The 24,735-nt window shown below is 40.8% G+C and overlaps 1 protein-coding gene across 1 annotated transcript; it reads right to left on the reverse strand.

Annotated features, from left to right (window-relative positions):
- Nucleotides 1-1,075: 1,075 nt before the first annotated feature.
- Nucleotides 1,076-19,030, reverse strand: TMC5 (transmembrane channel-like 5). Its single transcript, XM_009872723.1, has 22 exons — nt 18,957-19,030; nt 18,210-18,409; nt 17,708-17,812; nt 15,086-15,175; nt 14,217-14,316; nt 13,544-13,634; nt 12,971-13,219; nt 11,799-11,950; nt 11,129-11,273; nt 10,442-10,597; nt 9,689-9,855; nt 9,003-9,081; nt 8,539-8,636; nt 6,872-6,967; nt 6,241-6,316; nt 5,291-5,424; nt 4,310-4,483; nt 2,962-3,040; nt 2,535-2,627; nt 2,065-2,166; nt 1,721-1,766; nt 1,076-1,191 (listed from the first exon to the last, which is right to left on the reverse strand). The coding sequence occupies exons 1-22, from the start codon at nt 19,028-19,030 to the stop codon at nt 1,076-1,078; spliced, it is 2,622 nt and encodes an 873-aa protein (XP_009871025.1).
- Between the last annotated feature and the right edge of the window lie 5,705 nt (nt 19,031-24,735).

The raw sequence follows: 24,735 nt of genomic DNA on the forward strand, positions 1-24,735 counted from the left end.
GTTGCTGGAGTCACCACCCTCAGTGCAAGCACTAGGCCCATAGTCAGTACTTGCAGGCAGGCTGCACAGCTGTATCTACAGAAAAACATAATAAAACTGAATCTCTGGTCTCGCATTGTGTGTAAAGTTTGTCTTTCTTTTGTACCTCTGGTGGCTTGTTTTGGGTTGTCTTTAGCCAAAATTATGAAGAAACTTGCCTTTCTTCTAAGTCATTTTTATGTGCAAAGCAACAAGGGAGGAATAAACCAGGCAGCAGTAGAAAATGGGCTAAAAAAAATAATCATAGTAGCAAATTTGTGGCTCTGAGTAAAAAGAAGCTGCATCAAGTGCCTCAAAGTCATACACGACTTAAAAATAATTTCGGTTGCATTACTTCCAGTCTGTCCTTTACTGAAAAAGTTATGTGTAAACTTCTTGTTCACAGATAGTGATTTTACACAGATGAGAATTTGAATAAGTAGTCACTTCAGAAAGAGTTCTGGTAACTTTTAACATCAAAACTGCTTTTGAGTGACTGTAATAAACTGTAAAAATGTCACAGAAAAGTGAAAACAGAATAGAAGCTTAACCTAGTTCACACAAGTCACTTGGATCATGACGGTGACTCAGTCATGAAAAACTGCACTTTCATTTCCTTCAATTTTTATTTGACCAATACTTTGCTTTTGGTTTAGATTAGATAAAAGCAGTTTGAACAATATAACTTACATAAAAATATTTTTTAGACCAAAGCTTTTATTTACAATTAGGCACAAGTTTCCTTATATTTAGCCAACAAGTGACCAGCTGCAGAGGGACCCGTACTGTGTGGAGGCCACGGCCAGCCTGGGCCAAGGCTGACTGTCACCGGAACGTCACTCCTTCAAAACCAAACCAGCGCACAGGGTATTCCCTATCATAATGATAAACTGCAGTTGAGATGCATTTTGCAATCTGCTCTTTTATTTTTTTCTTCCATTTAGGGGTAAAAAAAATGTTTAAAGGGTTCTTTCAGGCATTAGTGCAAATAAGTACCGCTTTCTGCGGAACATCAGGCAATGACTTGACGTGTAGTACCGATTCTGCCCGCTCACAGTCAAAAGTCTCTGTCGTCATCTTCGTCTTCCCACTGAGCTGCTTCTCTGGCCCGCAGAGCCAGCGCCACCGCCTCGGACACGCCGGGCCGGCGTCTGGGCTGGGCTCTCTCCGAATCTGTGTTTCACAACGGAAGTAACGTTAACTGTGCGCCCCCATCAAAAAGCCTCGTGCTATTTAAGTGTCCTGTCTGACAAGTATTTGGAATGAAGTTATATGTTTGTGGGAAGCAGGACATACAAATGTCTGTAGCTTTTTTTATTCCAGACATAAAGTTGCTACAGACTCTACATTATTAATAACCTCTTCTGATATTCCCACCAAGAGGTGAAGTGTATCTGTAATGTGATGTAACATTCCTGCCTGTGACTGCTCCCCTAAGACTCATTTACCCAAAGAAATTCGGCTCTCGTGTATAGAGACCTGGGATCAGTCTTCAGTCACTACCAACGTTGCCAAGAGCTACCAATAAGCATGTCATACAGAAAATATTTATCCCCAAAACCCAGTCATTTTTCCCCCTTTTTGCAAGATGCTAAAATTCTCTTACATCAAGCTGTCACACACTGTGTCTGTACTGTATCAAACATTTCTACTCAGCTGAGATTCTACGAGCTGCTTTCTCTCTTTAGCCTTTGTTACTTACCTAGTGGGAAGTCAGTCTCCCTCGAGATCCCAGCAGAATAGGGATACTGAAAAAAAATTCACAGGCAGAATTAGGTAGATGTTTCCCTCAGGTGCCTGTTACTTGGTATTTAAAAAGATACCAGTCACCTGTAACAAACCCATACTCTCTAGATCTGAAGCAGGTCTGTGAGTATTCCAACAGCTATTCTGATCACATTTTTGTACCTGCCCAAATTAATCTTTACAATTATTTCTCTACATACGGGATGACCTCTTTGTTCAACATCTACTCATTGTCTGTATTGTGCCCCAGGTTCTGCACAGGGAGATCTAGTGGAGAGTTCATTCTTTCAACCATCTCACCTCGTCATAGGATGCATTTTGATTTCTGTCCAATGCTCCTCCTGGGTAGTCTGGCACTAGCTGGGCAGGTTGCCCGGGCAGGCAGCGTGAAGAAGAGCTTCTCTGAAACACAGAAGTCCAGAGTCATGGGAAGAGGGCAACCTCCTTCTTAGTTTAGGGAAGGTTCAAGTGTGACCAAATCCTTTAGTGATCATCACTGCACACCTCGAGTAGGAAAGTTTCCATGCAGTTTCTTACTCATAAATAACATCTGGTGAGGCTAAGGAGTTTTCTATATCGCTCCTAGGCTAAATTCCAGCCCGGAAAAAATAGTTAGCAAATTTCCACACCATCCTTTTGCTGTCTGGAGTTTAGTCAGTTTTAAATACAGACGTATCCCGAAGTGGCAGCCTATTTCCAAGGCTAGAGGAACCCCGTGAAACTGTATCTAGCACGTAACTGAAACAGCAGTACCTGAACTATCAACTGACCTGCTGGGCTTGTCCTCTTGGCGCAGATAGGATTTGTTTTGTCCTTGATAGTGCCCGTAGTCTTTCAAGTAAAAACATTTTATCTCTTCCTTCCTATGATCAAGACACATTGGATCATTACCTGAAATGGACCGATCATTCTTGAGAGGCTCAAGGCCTGTTAGTAAGCATTGACCAGAGCAGTCACTAAAATTCCTCTTATTCTGAAACAATCCGCCTACAGAGGGAGCTGCAGCAGCACAACTTAAGCTAAAATCATTTTGCAGCAACTCTGACTTAAATTTTCCTGCAATTCACATGGGGGAGGGCTCCCAAGCTCACTTGAACTGTCACAGGGAAAGCAGATTACAGCTCCACAATAGCAGGATGAGACAATCATCACGGAAGTCAAATTGTAAAAAAGACAAAAGTTGAGAGTCAAACTTACATTAATAATTTGCTTATGTAAGAGTTTGGTCACGGCCTTTCTTCCTTCTATTATTTGCCAGTAAACGTAAGTAAGAATTCTAAACAAAACATAACAAAAAGTCCAACATATAAGCATTCATACTCATGAGTATTTCCTCCTAGTCACTACCTAAACAAAAATTCATCTTGTTTATTTTATCCATTAAGAGATATGCACACATATTTATGCATGCCTATATATGCATACACATATAAAAAAAACATTTGTATACGACGACACAAGGAATGGCATAGACACGAAATCGCTTAAGACATTCTCTTGGAAAAGACACAAAAGATTTAAGAATTTGCATTCAAGTCAAGAGATACAATTAAAGTAAGTCAGCAATACAACATGCATTTCAGGTAACAAATAGAAACCTAATGTTCTTATCCAACTTTGTTATTTGCCTAGATACACGTGTGGACTTTAAAATCCTAACACGGAATGGTTATTGCTTCCAGGCCAATCCTGGCCCTGCTAGGATGAGTGGGAACTAGTTTTAGGTGAGCAGGTTTCGGCTCTGAAGCTTGTGCATGGCACGTGCTAGAACTACATCAAACTCTGCCAGTGGGCACATGGCTTAAAACGCATGACTTTGCCAAAATAACTTACTTCAGCCAAGGCGACGGTATGTGAATTTACCCGAGATTAGCTGGAAGCAGACTGCAAGCTGCTGATCAGCATTTCCCCGCCTGGTGTGCTCACTTGAACACACTGTTTGTGCACCACCACACCCTGCACTGCACTGTCCCTGCGGTAGCTCAGCTGTTCTTTGCATGGTATCATCTGCTCTGACTCCACTGATGAGAAATGGTCAGAAAAGACAAAGCAACCACCTCCCAAACTTCTGCTCTGTGTTGCTCAGGGTCCTAGTGTACGACTGGCTTGAGAAAGCTTGTGCTTTCCCTGCTGATTTATTCACCTCTGGGGAAAGAAAAAAATAATAATAAAAAAAGGCAATCTATCCTGCCAACTGTATGCAGCATGTTCCCTTTTGCTGATGTTCCTAAAGCTAAGTGGGCCAGTGGGAATAAGATTTGGAGCCTAGGCAGCAGTAAACAGGAATTCATGAATTAAAAGCAGCGTTATTGTGGGGTTAGCATAAAGCTGGTTTCTAAAGAGCTTTGGCATCCTAACGTAAAAGGACCAGGTTTTATGACTTCTTTATGTACTTCAAATACATGAATTTCCAATATATTAACCAATATATTAACCATTTTTGATGCTTTAAAATGCACTTTGCAGGTTTTTTTGTTTAATGAAGAACAACTACATCACAGCCATTTTTTTCCACTTCAGGTCCTTTTCATTAGCAGATACTTACAGGACAAGAGCTGAGAGGATGAAGAAGAAAAGTTCATTTGTAATTAAGTTATGGTAGATCCACACTACCCATTTTGCAGCAGTATAATTTTCCAGTATTTTTATCCACTCGAAGACTACAGCATACATAGAAGGCAAACCTCTGAAAGGACCACATTCTTCTGAAGGTTTTAACCTGAAAGCATGAGAAAACAGCTTCTTAAAGCTTCATATATCAACCAGTGGTTTAGTTTTGTACATCAGCATACTCATTAGTTTCCTATAGCCCTTAGCAATCTTTGGACCCCCAGGGAACTTCCATGATCTATGTTTGGGTTTTAACTCGTCATTCAGGACTACACAGTGAGAGATGAGAGACCTCATTGCAACGGATCAGTACCAAGCCCTGTAAACATAATCCCGACCTAAATGTACTAAGTCAATCACTGTAGTGCATGCTACAGTGAAGTGAAAATCTGGTTTTTCAAAGTTTCACTACAGATGCTCAAAAGAACCATCACCTTGCCTTCAAGGACGAGTCACTACAGATTTTCAGTAATAAGAGGATGTGGTGAACTAAGAATTAACATTTTCCTTTGAAAACAGTCTGAAATTCCCGCTTGCCATCTGGAAATATTTGCTCTGAAGTACTTAATCCCACCTGTCTTACTAAATATTGAAATCATGTGGCTCAGAGTTGTAAAGAAAAAGGAAAGGGGGTATCCATGCTGCCATCACTACTGTGATGAGAGTAACACGCACATAAATAAAGCAGATTTAAAATACTGGTAACAGCCAAGATACATTATTGCGTTGTTTCTCCTCCCACTTCCTTATGGGACAAGTTACTGCATTAACCACATTCTTGAAAACTCTGTGAGAATGTCTTGCTTTCAGAATACAGAACATCTCGAACATCTGAAACCTTTCATTAGCAATCAATATAGCTTTTCTATAGAAAAGCATTAACATATTAGGCTTGAATGCCAGTGATCTTCTGTACCTCCAGACAGCGACTCCAATGGCACACAGAGTTCCAACAAGGGAAGGGAAAAACAGCAGGAACATGAAGGATGTTGTCATCTGAGCAGTTCTCCAGACCTTGCGAGGGGGTTGGCAATTCATCATCAGACTGACCTTTAAAGAGATGCAGGCAGGTACACTGACTCTTGGAATGGTGTTACTTGCCACTTCGACTCAATTTAAGTCAAAATCCACTAAAACTGCTGGTGACAACTGCTGGAACAGCATCCATCAAAAAAACTTCTTGATAAATATTTGATAAATATCCTGTAGTTTTAGAAAACTTCAGGAATATGGTCTTTAAATAGTAAGAGGCAAAACAACGTTCTGATGGGTTCTTCAGGACTCTGTTGGGTCAGCTTTGCTTTTGTAGCACACACAAACCCACCATTAAGGAGGTAAAGCCATAGCTTTGTTGTTCAGCATTCAGCATTACAGAGTGTTCAACAACCCAGCAAACAATCCGACATCCAGTCATACTACTGAGACAAAGAATTCTGAAAAGAAGACATTTCTACTTTGGTCTTTAGCTGAATTACCCTGCTTACAGTTAGATAACTGGGCAGGGGCCACTGCTGGGGAGTAAGCTGGAAGCCAGAGTCACATCCATGGGCTGAGTGTCTATATTGACACACCCATGTGAACACCAATGATTCCTCAGTATTTAAATTTTACTACTTTACTGTCTCCCTTCTCTAATTGTGCTCTTAACCCCTTCTATAACCTTTCTACATTCTTCCTCCCCTCAAGTTCCACATGTTTGTAATTCAAGGGTGTGCATCTAAATTTTTGTTCCTTTAAAACAAGTCCCCCCCAAACCCAATCAACAAAACTGCTCCCTCTAAATGCAAAACAGCAGTTGAACACAATAAATCCTGCCCAGGTTTCAAACAGTGTAAGTTTGTGACGAATGCATGTAAAGCTTATTACCTTTTTCACATAAAACATTATAGAAAATGATATCAGCTGGATAGCAGGCAGCAGAGGTGAGAAGAGGATACCAATCCTGCCAGAAAGGATTTAAAAGAGAGAAGTCAAATCTGCACTAATCACCCCATAGATCTCAGTGCACTGAAAGCAGAAAATATCACACTAACTTCATATAGAGTTAGTGTTTGGTTATTTAGAAATATATGAACATTAATCCTGTAAAGTCGATCTTTAAAAATACGCAACTTTAAACATATATATCTATGTATACATCTGCAAAACTCTCTTATAATTGGAGTAACATACTCCTTCTTAGAAACAAGGCATCTTTCCAGGGTTTAATACTGAGACTATTTCAACAAGAATACGATTCCTGCGGGAAAGTGAACAAAACTCTAGGGTGTTCCCTTTAAGGGTTTCTCCCAGCCCAGGTGGCAACACAGTTAAATTACTGACTGAAGTTATTGTTATTAGCTGCATAAGTACAAAGAGAACTGGCAAACCATCATCCTGTCAAAGTACTTCACACAGGCATTTATCCCATTCTTTCCCCTGTGATGGAAAGCACCCAGAAAGGTTCCATGGTATTTCTAAATGCAAATAAAGTTTTGGCTGTAAATGTAACACTTACCAAGTCAAAGTCTGTGCATAGATCAAATCTAAGACATTTCGTCCAATATCAAATTCTGGCAGCCCCAGGCTCACACAGACTGTACTTCCAATAATTCTGGGGAGGGGAGGAAAAGAGCACAATAGCATTCGCTAAATAATAAGACCCTTTGTAGAAATCTCTACACATAACCTCCTGAATACAAGTGTCAACGACAAATTATGCAGGGGCTGCGTTAACCACACCACGCAAAGCGGCCACAGCTCGTTGATTAGACAGCACATCAAAAATGAAAGAGAATTTGGCAAAAGCAGATTCCTATAAATGCATAGCAGGACTGAAATAAGACCTAGGATGTTCTTCATGCAACTCAAGTTAAAAAAAAAAAAAAGGAAAATAAATTACTTGTAACTGTATCTGAAAAGTATGCCTCGGCTTATGCAGTTGAAATGGCAAGTTGCCTCAGTACAAAACTGTAACAGCTCTTCATTTCTTCAGTCCAGAAAATTTTCAGCCTCAGTCAAAAAACTCAGTCTTGTAGACAATACTCTTAATATACCCTAAAGTATATCCTATTTCAAACTGACTGTAGAGATCCAGAGGTAAGCAAGTACTCAGAGGATTCCTACTGAGAACAAACAATCCCTTTTTATCACCTCTTTTTCCTGACCTGGGGACGTTGGTTTCCTGCTTATTGTAGCAAAGAACAATAAAGACCTGGGTAACTATCCCATCTCGCCTTGAATACAGGTCTTGGTACAACCTTATCAGCTGCATCACCAACAATGTTTCGGGGCTGGGCATTCAAGAGGTTACTCTGAACACATATAAAAAACATGAGCAATTGTACATTTAATCTTTCACAGCTGTAGGACTGGTGCTTTTGCACACCTTGTTGAAGGACATTCATGACAGCTGACGCTGCAGTTTTTGGTTCTTTGACCTTTAGCTGGGAGGTGGTTTCCTACCTTACCAGAAAAAGAACAGGAGGATCAAAGTACACTGGTGAGAGCTGTGGAAGGAAAGGCTTTGAGGGCCTCTCCATGTCGTTTTGTGTTAATTCAACATCAAGTTAACAAAGTCCTCCCTTATAAACCAGTCTTGTTCACATCACGTGCAAAGGGAAAACGGTGGATCTCCTACACAAGCATGTCCAGAAACCCTAAACGCTCTGTAGAGCTGGCAAGCGCTTCAGTACTCTGCTACCTTAAGTCATAAATAATGTTTGGCAATAGAAATGTGGATGTCATTATGTGCTTAGCTATAGTCACAGTCAGTTAAAAATACTTCCTCACCATGCTGAAGAGCTCTACACTTGAGAGTCACATCATATCCTTAATAAGACTGATTAAAATAAGATTTTATACTTGTGTGCACTCTGTAAAGTGATGTAACTAAGAGAAAAAAAGTTACAGGGGGACACACCAAGGAAAGCCAGCAGTGTGCCTGTGCCTACACAGAAAAGCAAGGTTTTCTACTTGAGACATTTGGTCTTTTGTCATCCCATTCAGGAGATCCATGGGAGCACAACGTTGCTTCCTCCCTGTCTGCGTTTCCATCTCCAAAGGGAAAAAGGGCATGTTGGGAGAGCAGAACGGTACGCACTCTGACCTCCTTCTAAGAAGGAGCTGCAATTTACAGTGTCTTCGGTTAATGAATAAAGACAAGATTAGAAAAGTAGTACTCACCTTCGTAAAAACTCTCCAAAGAAAGAGCCAAGCAAACTAAATATGAATCCAACTAGAACAAAGCGGTAGATATCTTGGCCAACCAAAGTTTCCCAGCACTTTAAGTAGAAGAAAAAAAATAAAAATGCATATCTAAAAGTCAAAAATCACACATTTATAACATTGTTCCCAAATGTTTAAACATCGGAAACCTGGGCTATGGATCCAAGATTTGTGAACACCCTGAGTAGTCATAGTCGACCTCTTACTGAACAATGCTACAAAACAGTTGAAATCAGAGTTGGATGTTTCATTCTCTCCTACAGTTCATTTCTCTAAATACACTAATAAAATAAATAAATTTTAGGGTGGCAAATCAACTTTCCAAGACACTAGATGTACTTCTTTTTCTGGAACAACCTTCTTATCAAAGTGGTTTCTAACCTGGCATTGTAAGTCAAAGATTTCTATCTTTGAAACTTTACCTGTGAGTCTGATGCAGCCACAATGTTAAGCCAGTAGTAGCACAGTATCCCAATAATTGATATCTTCAGGATGACATTTCTACAAGGAAAAAGTAACAGTAACTGCACTGACAGCTTGTCCAGCTCACTGGAGGAGGTGACGGCAGGATGACTGTTGGCTACGCTTCATTACCTCCTCTTACAACAAGAATAGCATGGCAGAGTGCCAGGACTAACAGGAGCTCTGGGCGGAGCTGGGGCGCAGTGTTATTCTGTTGTCCAGGCAGAAGGGGAGCCCGGCGTGACAAACGTGGCACAAGCCTCTGCTAAACAGGCTGGTGGGTGGGTGTGAGGGAGGAGGAGGAGCAGGGTGGTAACTCCAGGCACCTGTACCTCAGTAACATCTCCTCACTCCTGTAGCTCCTTCCCTTCCTCTCCCTGGGGGGCATCTCAGGAAGCCCAGCGTCACCGTGTGTCTAACTGAGAGGGAAGCCATGTCCCATCCTCATGCAGAGAGGTAGCACTCCAGAAAGCTCACAGAAGACAAACAAAACATGGAGGGAAGAGTGTAAAGAAGCTTTTGGAGAAGATGAATTCTCCTCCCTCGCTCCCTGTTGCCCGCCACACCATCTAGACGCAGCGTGCTATCAAAAACCAGGGTCAGGCAATTTGAGGCGAAAAGCACTAGAGGTGGTAGCAACAAATACCTGACAATAGTGACATATATCTGCTGCCCAGGATTCTGAAAACTTTCCAGGTGTCCAAGCCACGAGTAGAAGGATGGGATGAGTGCATTGAGGAGAGATGTGACAACAGGTAGCACCAACATGGCAGCTTGGCTCTCCAGGTCATTTTTATACCCTTTCATAAACAGCTTAGAGAGGAAAAACAAATCAAAAACCAAAATAACCAAACAACTCTAACTTAGAGCCTTAACCAAAATGCTGCCTGAAGTTGTGTCCACAGGGAAGACACTTGGCACAGCTCCTCTTATTTTCTCAGGTTAGAGATGATTGTGTTCCATGGGCCCAGGTCCAGCAGCACAGTAACCCTTCCCCTTCCCCTGTGCCACATGGCACCAAGGGCGAGAGCCCTGACTTAAAAGCAACTCCTAGGCAAAGGAGAGGCAGGTCTTGCTGAGGCTTCTTCTTGCTGTTTCTTACCAGGTCAGCAGCTGCACTATCCTCCAAGCTAGCCATGAGCCCAGGCAAGCAGCTGCTGAGGCAAAGGGGGAGATTTGCTCCGATCCCTCAGGTCCTACGCTCTTGCCATAGCCCCCCGTGGTGTGAGCCTTTGGAAACCAGCTTCCTCAGTAGAGCAGAATCTGTGTTTGCACTGGCAGAAACAACAGCTATGCTTCCCTACAGTCCAAGTAGCGAACAGACTACTACTTGCACTCAGTGTAAGGTACCCGCATGGAAAACTGCATCTTCAAAACCAGACTGCAAATCTGTCCTTACCTCTAGGTTATTAACAGAGAGGAAGTAAACACCAGCACAGGCAGCTACTGCCGTTCCCACGGAAACAACCCAGGAAACAAGATGAATAACAATACGAACAGCTCTCTCTGTTACAGAAAAATTTAAAACTTCTTGGTTTGCTTCAGCAAGGTCTTCCTGCAAGGAAACAATGCATAATGAAGAATTCCTTGGTCAACAGCATAAAGGAAAACTTGTTTCAAGGAATTACTTGAGACACTAAAAGAAACATTATTTCTCTAGAAGATGGGTAGATGGGTAGAGTAATATTCTGGGAACATTTACTGGACAACTTTGTGTTCCTATCCTAAAAGTCTTTCCTCTTGACAGTTACACTGCATTTCATAGATAATATTACAAGCTTGTCTTTTGGTTATAAAATGATCAAATATCAGGAAGGAAAACTAGAAGAAATATTCTGTTTGGCAAATATTTAACAGTCACAGAGTTTCACTCAAGAGAACAAAAGCATACAAATATTTACATATAGCTTAAAAAGAAAAGAAAAACAAGTAGCTAACCCAGCTCCAGGAGTTCAAATCAAATTAAACTTAACAGTCAGGAAGACTTAGGTCTAGTAAGAATGGGATTGCATGTGCACGCACAAATAAGTCTCTGGCATGTTAGTTTTGTACCTTTCCACCTTTTTGCACCTCCCGTGTTTTGTACCTTTATTTGTGTGCTGAGACTCTTCTGTTTCAGCTTCACGGCTTTTTCATTAGTTATATTGAAGTCCCAAGTGGAGAGAAGCTTGCTGGCATTTCCAGAGTAGGTATGAGGGTTAATAAAGTTCCTGCAGAAGGATTTTGCCGTGCTGCAATGAAAGTTAAATTCGTAAGATGGCTCACAGGGAAATACATCAACTCCGTACAGCAGGACAAGAAGGGAGATTTGTCTGGTTTTCTACCCTGTCCCAAGGCTACTGTACCTATCTCAGAGTATGTCACATAAGACAACGTGGAAAATAAACTTTAATGTAAGAAACAAGTCTCAACAGTTCCTTCTCCTAGTTGTTGCTGACAATCTTCACCTCTGGAAGGCCACATCAATACCAGAAAATATTAGGTACAACAGCTTGCAAAAAGGGGATCATTTGTTTGAACTGGGATTCCTGCATGTTCCTTACTATTCTGCAGTTATACTTCATTTGTCAAATAAAGGTTTGGTTTCTGGAGACTGTCTTTTGAGCAGAAACTTCTACTTAAATCCTAGACCTGGAAATAAAGACTTACAGAAACACACCCACGTAATTATTTCTGCCAGCCATTGAGAGGGTGGGGTTGTTTTGTGGCTTTTTTTCCCTTAATATAAGTGAAAGAAGAATATATAGATAGTTTACCTGAACGACAAGATAAGAAAACAGATGATAAAATATATTCCAACAGTGAAAATATAGGCTAGCTGCATGTTGTAAGGTGGACCATTCTCTGGTTTACTGATTGTAGCATTGGTGTAAAAGCCATAGTAGAGTACTGTTTGCTGAAAATAACCCTGAAAAGATACAGAGATCATTCAGAACGTTTGCCACCACCTGCATATGGTGGGAAGCATCAACATCTGAAGCCAAATCAGTGGAAGTGGGAGCTGTCTCATTCCCCACTGTGAAGTCGTATCAGGCCCTCCCCTTTGTTTTCCTTCTGTCAGCTAAAATCTTTCACAGTTAGTTTTGAGAGCTTCTACAGGTATATAAACAACACATATCCTTCCTACGATTCATGTGGGATGGTCATGAGCATTCGACACCTCTGCAGGATTTGGTGTTCTCTGAAAACTCCTGAAGAGGGAAACAATTGGTTGCTTCGTTCTTAGGAGCACGGTTCTGTACTGACAAATCGTACCAGCTATGAAGGAACCAGGAACGAAGCAAGTGACATTGAACAATAGAGTTACTACGTTACAGCTGACCTCCTGCAATGGGCACTGTACTTTGCAAAGTCAAGCAGCATTACTGCAAGACACAGCATTTCAAAAGCAATTTTAGAAGGAAAAGGCCGCCACCTTCCCTCTTTAAATTAAAAAGACCACTTCTCAACTAAGCATTAGTAAGAGCAGCCTCTTGCTTATTAACTAGAGAAATCCTTTAACAACAACAAAATAGATACTACTTTTAAAGCAAAGACAAAAAAGAGTAAGTCATCTTCTCAGATGTATTTTCAGAGGAAAATTAGCAGCGGAAAAGCATTCTTCTGAAGACTAATGTAGTTATCTCTGGAAGGCCTGGCTTCCTTTGCGTCTCTTCCACTGTTTTCTGAAGACGTGATGAAAGTCTTCAGATATTGCTGAGCACAGCAATCATTTGCAGTGAGACAACTGCACCATGATTTCTACTCATCTCACTCTGAGTCAATGTTTGTTGCAGCTTCTTTTTCAAACACATACTAAATACTGCTTCTACTCACTTAAAATTCTAACTCCGCCTATTGAGAAGAAATACTTTTTTACTCTATCGTGAGTTTTTAAAGTAGATCTGTTGCACACAGTACTAATACAAATCTGTTTTCACATACTTACAGCTCCAGTGATGATCTCCAGACCCGTGAATGAAAGGTTATTTGGTTCTCCTGCAAAAAACTGAGGGATTGCAATGAAACTGAAGTTTATGAGGAATGAGAAGATGTTGAAAATTAGCAGCCACTTCAAGAAAATAAAATAAGAAAGAACACTTGTTCCAAACTCGGCGCCAATGATCTTCAGAGTCTTGTGCCAAAACCACAGTAGGTGAAAATATTCTGACAGGCTATTTCCAAATCGCCGAAATGACTGAGGTGCAAAAGAGGAGAGAGAGATGAATCTCAGCAAGCAGTCTTAAACAGAACTCAAATTCACATAACACAGCCTCACATTTTTCACAGTTCCATTTTGATGACAAGAACAGACTCCCCTCACCGCACACACTGTAAGATGCTTACCTGGTATTCCAAAGTACTACCATAACGCAGGTCATTATTAATGAACCCTGCACCAATTAATTGGCTCTTCGGTAAGTAACACAAAGCAAGATACCAGACACCTCTGGTGTCAGTGATGACCCTGCAGCTACAGGGTTTTACTCTATTGTGACTGACAGAAGTTCCTGACACTTACCACCACTGCTTCCTGCAGACACTGTGTGCACCAGCGAAGTTGAGTACCGCGGTGCCTTGATTTTTTTGTTATTTCTTTAAGGACTTTATTCCTATGGAAGAGCAAGACAGGGGTGACAAGCATTATAATATGGATTATAATTAAAACAAGAAGCCAAAGCAGCTGCTGCAAATACAGTTTCACACTTGTGCACATGGATAGAGTTAATGAAAAAAAAAAGAGTTCTGCTGTTTTTCTATTAGCTGATACCATGGCTCTTGCTACGGTAGAATGTTCTAACTCCTCCACCAATTCTGGGAACAAAATTTAAATATATTCTGTGAGGGGATAAAAGGATGTTTGAGACCATGTGGTCTCTTCTCCATTTTACATGGCCAACACCCAAGTTTCCTTTGGAAAGAAATCGCAAGTCACCATTCAGAATCAAATCTCGAGGCCTCGACATTCTGTTTTATATTGCCATGAGAGATTCTTCTCCAGAGAAAGGACAATAAACCATCTTTAAACTATTTTCCCTTGCAAGATGTTAACTTTTGAAAAGTGCATCAAAAAGTACTTTCAGTTCTCTCAAGTAACAAACCAAAGCTGAGCAGGTGGCAAACACCCATACCTGATAGCTGGGTGCTGAAAGTATAGCGTTTGTAAAACTAAACAGACAAGCTTTTATTTTTACCTGATCTCTCTCTTTTTTTTCATATTCTCTGGCATCTTCTGGATTGCTTTAATTCTTTCACTGGTGGACATACTTGCAAGATTTCCAACTAACTTTTTCTCTGAAAAATCCAGATTTTGGTATAATTAGTAATTCTTATATAAAAACTGAAATGGATATAAAAACCTTTCCCATTTTCATTGCTATGAATATGTGGCAAGATCTGAGACTTAATAACACTCCCCAGAACACCCTCAGCTCCAACAGTACTCTATCAGAGACGGAAGTAAGCAGTACAATACTGAATGTTAAAAAGTAAGTATCACTTGTCTGATTCTTGTTTAATGTTAATACGAAGAGCTGCAATATAAAGGAAAACAAAATACTGACAAATTCCAAGATCCTGGCCTATTGCTTGATCACTCTTTGTTATTCTGTGATGCTACACCGTGACTTGAAAGCTAAACCTTTGCTTTACTTATTTTATATTTTTAGTTGATGTTAGCGCCCAAGCTTAGCACTGCCTGTGAAATAGAACTGTATTACTTGACAATCAGACTGGTTTTGCATAGTTGGAATTTGACGCTAATTCCAGACACAGTGGCTGAAAGCAATCCATTAGCTGGTCACACAAATTCTAATAAAGGGGTTTACTTCTCTTTTTATAATTTAAAACATATAGACACCAAACTGTGCTTCATTTATCATGAGATTTTAGTGGGCTAGTAGAGTAAAAAAGATTAATCACTAGCATTAACACAAAATCAAGTTGCTCCCATAATCACAGACAGACTGTATATGCAACTCTGGTGACAAGCCAAGCCCAGTATCACCGCGCCATCCGTGTGCACAATGCTATTTGATATTGAATCACTTATCCAAACTCCTACCTTCTTCGCATGCTGGATCCGCTTCAAACAGGCTAGAACTCATGAAGATCTCATCAGGTGGTCTTCTGTTGTGTCTCTGAACAAAGCTATCTAAATAACATGAATTGTTTATTAAGCCCAGCTACTCTTGACAAATTGACTAAAGAAATTCAAATTTCACTTTCACAGAAACATATTAGAAGTGTAGCCTTCAATCTCACTGTCTTTACACAAAGATATACTTTCCCACTCAGTTCTTCCCTGGTCATGCTCGATGACGTCACATAATTTTTTGGATATGTGCTGGAAGAGAGGTGCTGAGCCCTAGCCTTCCGCTGTCACAGAAAACGGCACCATCTAACGCATTCATAAATATGCACATTGATTATTCAAGATTTTCTTGCCGGAAGACAGGTCCTTTCTTTATAAATCCTTCCACTGACTCCAGAGGGATTGTTTTAGAACCATACTCAATCATGCTGCCTAAGTTATACACACCGGATCCCCATTTCCCTGGGGCCAAAATGCAACTGTTCTCTCAGCCTTCTTTCATCCAGTCACCCAGGAGTGATTACAGTCCTTAAACACACAAGCCTTCAAGCTTGGAAGCAGATGAGTTCAGCCACTGCTTTCCCTGCTTTGTTTTCCCCGTAAGATAAGGGCCAGTCTGTGCAAGGTTACATCCCCCTTTTGAGCTCGACCCCCAGGTGCAGAATGCATTCCCAGACGGCCGAGGCACCTCTTAGTTAATGCAGCTGGTACAGGCTCCTTCACCACATTTGCTGTTTAGAACTAACTCTTCTCTAATGTCACTGTCATTTCCACTCTGAGCCAACTTTATTTGTAGCAACTAGAAAGAATCAGAAAAAAAACAAAAAGATCCATGCCTCCTCATTGGAGGTATTTTTGAGCTTTCAGCATGTTTATTCAGCTGGCAGCGCTGGAAATGCACTCTTCTCTCCTTCCTATCAGGTATTATAAGCCACGTATGGCAGTTAATGGTTGGAACTGTTTGATTTCTATGGTCATTCATGGAGTGAGGCATCTCCAGGTACCGAGAAAATCACTGCTTTTTAATATGAATACAGGATTTTGCCAAATCAGATCTTAGCTTAAAGACCATGTTCTTAAAGCTGAAGAAGAGAAAAAAAAACAACAAAACAGAAGAGCCCCTCACTTTCAGGGCACAGTGAGATGGTTCTTTCAATGCATCTAGGTGTCCTGGATTTAGCTAAAAACCCAGTTCTGTTTAGGGATTTTTACCTTCCAGTTTAGTGTCTTCTAAAAGGCTGCACTTTCTGAAGTCAGCAGCATGTTTTTGCAGACAGTGTGTGCTGCTGGCAGTGATAACACCTGACGTTTGCAGTTACTGCCTGGGACTGGGATGCAGAAGGGCTCTTGCTGATACTTATTCCTGTAGTGCCCAAGGCCACTGCTGGCTCTTGTGTGCCACGCTGGGGATGCCAGGTAGTAAAGGGGGGTCACAAGGAAGTAAAAGGTTGCATCTCCGGGGGGGTAATAGACAGGACAGGTGACCAACGAGAGTATTCCACCCCATATACATCATATTTAGTATAAATTGAGTGATCACGAGAATTTCATCCCTTTTCATAGAACAATTCAGGTTGGAAAAGACCCTTGGGATCATCAAGTCCAGTCATCGAGTCCAACCTTTTCTGCAATGGCCGGTGTCCAGAGAGGACTCCATCTGACCTCCTGCTTTTGATCCAGATCCTGAGCTCCTGAATCCAGCTGCCTGTATCCAGCTCCCGCCACCGCTGAGCCTGGGGCTTCCCCAGTGCCTCCTGCTCTGTGGGGATTGCTATCGGGGGAGGGAGTCAGGTTTGATATCAGGCTACTATCTATAGTTGTATATAGTTCTTTACTTTTATCATTTCACCATGATTTCATTAAAGCTGTTCTAGTTTTTTTTCTCTAATCCAAAAGTCTCTCTGCCTCGTTCCCTTTTCCTTCCCGTTTGTGGGGGCAAGAGGGGGTTAGAGAGCGTCTGTCCATGTTAGTGGCCCACCTAGCCCTAACCCGTGACACTAGGTAACAGTTCCAAAAAAGAGCTCCTAATTACATTCCAGAAGCAGCAGACAAGAACCAAACTGATTCTAACAGAAAAATTACATTATATGGGAAGAACAGTTCCTACCCAGAACACAATGAGCTACTAGGCTAACTAGCTTAAACTAGAACCCAGATTATGCTGTTCCAGACCCTCTGTACTTCAGTGAATACAAATCTCTAATTGCTATTGTAGTCTAGAATTTACATGGAGACAACCTAGTGAAAAATTCACAATCTCAGAAATATATCCTATCCTCCTCCCTATTTCCTCCTACAATGAGTCTCTTCAGATAACTGTGTAAGTTTGTTTTACACTGACCCACTTACACCGAGTTTGGGTTAAAACAGGTAGGTATCATATCTTTCATTGCTCAAGAAACAAAGATTTTCGCCTTCAGAAAGATACTGAAAATTTCAGCTACAACGATGTAGAATACTAAAAGAGAATGTACGTTTTACAATTCCTTTTATCATATGAAAATGTCATACCTGAACCAGAAGGCTTTTAAGTATTTATTAGGATGAGACTGATACGCAATATTCTGAGGCACTACAGTCTTCATGTCCTACCTTCCGACACGTCGGACATTCTGTGGGTATAGGGGCGCTCCAGCAGCTGGAAGGTAGAGGGTGAACTGTGCACCAGTTCTGGCTCAGGCTCGAAGGAAGGATTTTCTGCTGAAGGGAATCAGAATCATACAGAAAGTTCTATATTGCTATGGATTATTTACACACACCGAACATCAGTCCTATTGACTAAATACAGCTCTACTGCAAACACACCAATATACCCCATTAACAAAACTCCTACATCTCACTTCAGTGTACATCCTAGTACCCAACAACTTATGCAGGCCTTACAAGTCAGTATTTACTGATTCGTTAATACATCAGACAGCCCATGGATCTGCTAATAAAGCATCTGAACCACTTCTAGGAAAAGAAGAAAAAAAGCCTCCACTGCCACCACATACAGATACATAGAGAGTTGAGCTGTCCAGAGCTGCAGGACAGAGTAAGCTGTTATTTATTCTGGTGTTTCTGTAAGTTGTTGATATGAGAAATTACAGACCCATGGAATTTCCATATGGACTTCTGCTTAGGACATTTGCTCTTGGTAAACCTTCACTGTACTCGGAGCCGTGTCTTACGGAGGCCATTGGTATGGCCAGAGGGTAACTCTGTTCTGTTCCACTGTGTTCGCTGTAGGAACGAAGCGGTGAGGAGTCATAACGGGTTTGGTGAGAGAACACATTCCTCTGAGAACTTCTCCTGTGTGAGCAACAAAAAAGGAAAACCCTGAGTGCCACAGAAACTCTCAGTAGATAACCTTAATAAATTGTTACCTATTATCACCAAATCTGAGTGCATTATAAAACAAACTCAGATACCGAGAAGTATTTTGTATTTAGAACTCCAACATCATAATTCTGATTTGGTCATCAACTGAATTAGAAAGACTACAGTTTTTCTCCAACTGAAGTTAGCTTGGACTCTACCCAAACAGGATCAACTGCTTGGAAAATGAGGACATCCAAGATTATAGCACATTGTGAAAATTACTAGAACTAAAAAATAGCCAAGACGTTACGCCATAAATCCTAAAATACATTTAACTGATAAATTCATCATGTCATTTCTCTTGGATACCGCATTCCTGATAACAGCTTTAAAAACTTGTGTCTGAGAATGCAAGCATAAAGGAGGGATTAAAAGAATTCCACAAACTGGAACTCTGGAAAAAAAGGTTCTCCTGCATACAGATAGAGAATTTAATGTTTTTTGGCACAATCATAACAGTAAAATTAAATAAACTCACCTTCTATCAATTTCCAGCGTCTCTGAGAAGTGGTAGTCTGGATTTTCAAAGGCTTCATTGTAATGATAAGACATGACAAGGCTGTAGTTTGAGGGATGAAATCTTTGTTATTTTCGTCTCTAGTGCTTCATTGATATGTTCATGGGAAGACTGATTACAGACCTAATTAAAAACAGATGCATGTACATACAAAATGGAAAGAAAGGAACTTCATTTTAGAATCTTAGTTCGAAGATTTTCCATCCTCCTAACAAATAACAAAAAAACCCCAACTGGAAATAGTTCTAACTTAGTGCTATTTACCATGGGAAAATTATGGTCCACCAGAGGCTGCAGGTAAACTGGGAACTAACACCTCTCTATAGTCATCTCTACAAAACTAAGGAACTGGCGTGCCACATGAAGTCTTCCCCAAAACTGACAAAGACAGGTTTTAGAAGTATGTTGAAATATTACAAAGAAAACAAGTACTCTCTTTACTTCTTATACTTGAAAAGCCAATTTTTTTCTGAGTACTATGCTTCCAAAACCCAAGAGGAGGCGAAGTTTGCCCATGTCCTTCCTAGTAACAGCATCTCTAAGCTTTAGTTGTGAACAAGGAACACAGTGGACCACTGCTGTGTGCTGTGACATCATTTAGGGACCCACTCTTAATGAGGGCTCTTCTAATTGCTTAATGTCTCAATCCTATAAATAGGCTTAGTTTTAGCTTTATTTCTCACCAAGTGCTCCATTTTAGTCTTAAGGAAACCAGACTTGGTCAGAGTTTAACAGCAGAAGTCAGGTAAGTCAGTGAAAAGGGAAGCTTATATTAGAAAAACCAAATCCAAATTAAACAGGCACTTCTTGTGATTAATCAAGTCATTCTGAAAATTAAAAAGGAAGTGATTTTTAGCAACAATCTCAACCATCAACTTTTCTGGCTGCAGCGGTTTTCATTTTTGATTTCTACTGCAGTAAAGGAAGTATCACACAAAGAAAAGTATCTTCAAAATGCGTAACTGCAGTGTCTAGTTTCAGAAGGTTTGTCATAATCTTCTTGTTTTGGCACAAGAAGCTCTTAAATTACTATTGTACCATTTACACACCTAAAGACCTTGGAAAGCTGTCTAAAATCTTGCAGCGTGATGTATAGTTGTAAAACACTGCCCAGGGTTCGCAGTCCGACTGCACATAAATGCAGGTGGTTAATAGAATTCAAAGTCCTACCTCTTAATGAGAACAATATCTACACTTTCGTCACAGCATGACAAAGTGTGCTGAGGCCTGAGTCTCTGGCAAACATTCACTAATAAATATGACAGGTAACACAGTGCGTCACCCAACTTTCCTGTAAGCAGTGGAATGTGATTACTGCCAGCAGGAAACTTGAATCACAGTCTCCCCTAGGTGCAAATTGAGTTTTTTCAGGCACAAATTCCACACCTACAGAAACAGAACGAGATTCTCAGGTATTGCACATTGTTACTTGGCTCCAGGCATATCCACAGAAGCTTGCTAAAGCACTCACATAAGGCCAAGACAGATTGCCTGTTGATTCCATCATTATCCACTTTATTTCCTTCAAGTCTCAAAATGTGTTTTATGCCACAATTTCTATGAAAATCCACAGGGACATTTACAGTCTAACACTGAATCCAGCATCTGAAGCCATTCTGGTTTTTGTCCACTCCCAAAGTTTTAAGGATTTTGAATAAATTTCCCATGTACACCGAGGCAAGTCCAAATCTTTGCATTTCATTCTTGAAAAAAAAACCAGATTTTTCTCTTGCTACCTGAGAGCATTAGATCTCAAACCTTGAGGTATGTGGAGTGAGCAAGGACACGGACAACCCAGGTTTCTTGACTGGGGCTACAGTCACTCAAAGCTTACTGTGCTACCCGATACCAAGCGCTGTGGGGCAGGATGGAGCTCTGCACGGGCACACAGGCTGCGGGTGTGCAGGTCGCACGCCAGTCCACCCACTTCCTCCAGCCCAAGCCCAAAGACCGTGAGAAACTCTTCTTATCAAATCAGGTGTCTACATTACAGGTTTGGTTTGGGGTTTGGTGGACTGGCAGTTTATAACTGTCTGACCAGACCTAGTTCATTGGAAAGAACCTGAAGCACGTAACATTCAAGCTAAACCATCTCTTTCTTCTTTTTGACCTATAATGGGATGCAGTAAACCATAACTTCACGAAAAGCTAGACTTTGTTTTCTCCTTAAAATGTTATTTTCCAAAAGGAGAAGGAAAAAAAAAAAAAAGAGAGAGCTGGACAAAAAAGGTCATTTGTGAAAGACAAAAGGCAGAAGCTTTACAAATCTTCCCTTTGTGGAATGGTGTTCATTTGTTGGACAACATTTTGGATTTCAACAAGCAACCAGACAAACCTTGTGTTCCTCCGGATAACAGAAGAATTTAAGATTAGTATGTTTAATAATCACTGATATGTATGCAAGTTGTAAGAGAGGTGGAGAATGAGTGCTTTATGCTTAAATCATTCAATACACACTCTAATGATACAGGAGAGGAAACTCCAAGCAGTGCAGGCTCAAGCTTCTGGATCATTTCCCAGAAAAACAAATGCCTTCATGTCACAGAGCAACAGCCTTAAAATTTTGCAGGTTAGTTTCATCCATTCCTGTACAGGTAATTCTCTGCTATAGACACCAATTCTCATTTAGAGTATAAATCAAACAAACATGAATGTCTTGTTAAGGGCACTTTATCTTGGCATCATGTTCCAGGAAACCACTTAGACCTTCAAGCCCTATACCTGTAAAACCTTAGAATAAAAGTTTATGTAACGTAAACTCTTAAGTTTGCTTAGTAAGTCCCAGAACTACAGCATAATTGACTTGCCAGTGTTGAATGACAAGGAATAGAACTGATTCAGAAGGTTGAATGTGCTCTATTTCCACAAATACCTTTTAGTTTTGTAGAGTATGACTGGACAGGGCTTCACTGTTACCTACGTTATTTTTATTAATGAATCCCTGTCCTATTTAACACACTACACACAGCTTCATACTGAAAAAAAAATCAGATTGGTTTCTGGAAACAAAAAGTGAGTTTGAGAGACAGACTAGAGTTAAAATTAGATTACACTGTGCATCAGCAACTAGGCTCCAGTACTGACTGCCACTCTTCCGCTCTCTCAATCCCAGCAACACTGCTGCAACAAACCAGGAAAGCCTCTCAGAAAAATCTAGAGAACCCGTGAACTGAAGTTAATCAAACACCACACTCAAGAAAACATGATCTTTAACTAATATATTAACAATTAAACAAGCGTGAATCATACCCGGAGATGAAAGCCACTTATTTTTTATGCACATTGCCAAAGTACCCAGTCTGTACTGACAAACACCACCTCCTATTGTGTTTTTACTGATGTCAGCAGGAGCCAATGTCAACTTTGTTATTTTAGACCTTCAGTCAATTCCAGCAATGTAAAACGTGCCTCTGCTCTAAAGATCTTCCCTGTGAAAGATGAGATGGTAGCACTAAAGCCTCATCTGCTTAGTACTGCACAGGCAACGGACAGAACAACCAAATCAGGAAGGAAAAGGAGCGAGTGGCAGCATCTCCAAGGCCACCGCAACACTGCTGTCTCTCCCAACAGCTTGCTGGATCTCCAGCTCACAAAGGAAGGTCCTTCCTAACCCTGCAGCGCAAAGCAACCTGCTGGAATCGAGATCCCACCCTCCTAAACCCCCAGCCCTACCTGGGGAGTGAGGGACACTGAGAGCAGCCGGGCTGGGGGAAGCTGCAGAACAGCGTCTGTCTGACACGGGGAACATCCTACTGTTGGACTATCCCTGCCCTCAGCTTTCCATCTAACATTCCTCTTTTAATTTCTTCCTCCCCAAAAAATACAGCAAGGTTACAGTATTTTCACCCTTTGCAAGTTAGACCCCTTCTATCACCTGTGACTGCTTGGGTAAAACTTTTCGAGAAGGTCTGCCAGCTGCTTTGTGCTTGTGGCATCTCAAGCAGGAGACTCCACCTCACCTGAGTGTAGACACCTTCATTAAAAACATGCTCCTGAAACATTAAAAAAAATTGTTACAATATATAGTTAAATCATGGGGAAAAAAAATCCCTAAGGCAAGAATCACCTCCTCGGAGTGCAAGTGGGTCTTGTAACTCAATTTCCAAACTGCAGATCTTGCTTTGCCAAACAAGTTTTTTAAGTCTATTAACCAACGTTACCAGCTACTTGTATTTGAAGGAAATGACTGTTACAAAAATAAACAAAAAAAGCAGTTTTTGAGTACCTGTTGGGAATTGTTTTTCTGCTTTTCGTGGAAAGGCAACCTTTCATAGCAGGTGTGTTAGAGGCATCTGATACTATTTCCTAGAATACTTCTAATGTATTGTCTTAAAAGAAAGCTTTGTTTATTCTGTACTTGCAATGGATACTTATCCAGTTTGAATGCAACCTTCAAATTATACTTTAATCAGCAGTATCAGTTTCAGGAGTCTCATTCACAAGTTCAACTGGAAAAGCTTATGAAAACTACACATATGGTCATTTTAGAAATAAATGAGGTTTGAAAGATACACAGAGTTGTTGAACTACAAAAAGGGCATTGTTCTCCTTGCAATTTCTAGCTTAACTTCCTGTTAGGATATTGTCATCTCATTACTATTTGCACAAGCAGCATGTAAGACAACCCTGAGGGGAAAAAAAAAAAGCTATTCACAATATGCTGGCTAATCACCTAAGAAGCCAGAAAACGGCTGGGGAGAACCAGTCAGAAGAAAAGAGAACCAGCTTTGTCACAGGCTTCTCCTAACTCTCCAAAATCCTTAAATGCAGTTTTCAAATTATTGGACAAATAATTCTGCATAAATCAAATACTTTTTTTTTTCCCCAGTCAAAATGCAGCTATATTAAAATGCAGTGTAACATGTTAGTACATTTGGGTTCTGCTCTGCAATGAACATACAGATGCTATGAATTATAGAAGCCACAATCAGAGGTTTTTTCACAAAAATGTGAACAGAGGCAATGCCATAGAGTACTAGATCCTATTACATCAGCCTGTACAGACATACCACACCACCTCACCGCTGCATCACTTTCACGGCAGGAATAAAAGTCCTCCCAATGAGCTTACTCTGGGAAAAATAAAACCACACCAAAAACCTGACATCAGCTGCTTTGGGCAGAGTACTAACATAGCTGATAACACCAAGGTCATGGGTTCGATCCCTGTTCAATCCCCATTTGTTGCCTGATCTAGTTGAGAGGTGTCCCTGCCCGTGACAGGGAGGTTGGATTAAATGATCTCTAAGGTCCCTTCCAGCCTAGGCCATCCTATGATTCTCTGATTCTGTGATACCAGCCCAGAACAGGTGCCATTTCAGCTACGCTGCTCAGCAGAGGTATTAGTGTTACTAAAGGTAGAGACGTAGCAATAAAATTTTGGAGGTAAAGATTTGGCTTTTAGATGTGTATTTAATCTTATTCATAGAAACGTTTCAACTTTTGTAGGTTAGGGCATAACGGAAAAAAATAAAAGTAATCACAGAATCACAGCATGTTAGTGGTTGGAAGGGACCTTGAAAGATCATCTAGTCCAATCTCCCTGCCAGAGCAGGGTCCCCTGGAGAAGATCTCAATCACTGTCCATTTGCTATTTTAAGATTTGGACATCAGCGTAATTGGGGCGAATTGAAAGTAGAAAAGAAATGTTGCATCATCAAGATATATGCTGATAATGAAGAAAAGGGGAGTTGTATTTAAATAGGAAGCCTGTATATTTTGAGGGAGTGACAGAATGACC

This window comes from Apaloderma vittatum, unplaced genomic scaffold (assembly GCF_000703405.1).
Source record: "Apaloderma vittatum isolate BGI_N311 unplaced genomic scaffold, ASM70340v1 scaffold24787, whole genome shotgun sequence".
Taxonomy (NCBI): Eukaryota; Metazoa; Chordata; class Aves; order Trogoniformes; family Trogonidae; genus Apaloderma; species Apaloderma vittatum.

Bases quoted from the DNA above. Each gene is read 5' to 3' on its own strand.
- TMC5 (XM_009872723.1), bottom strand. From the start codon at position 19,030: ATGTCTTATCATTACAATGAAGCCTTTGAAAATCCAGACTACCACTTC. The intron at 11,951-12,970 runs GTAAGTATGTGA...GTATCTTTTCAG, and splicing joins TGGAGATCATCACTGGAGCT to GGTTATTTTCAGCAAACAGT. The intron at 1,767-2,064 runs GTGAGATGGTTG...ATTTTTTTTCAG, and splicing joins AAAATGCATCCTATGACGAG to TATCCCTATTCTGCTGGGAT.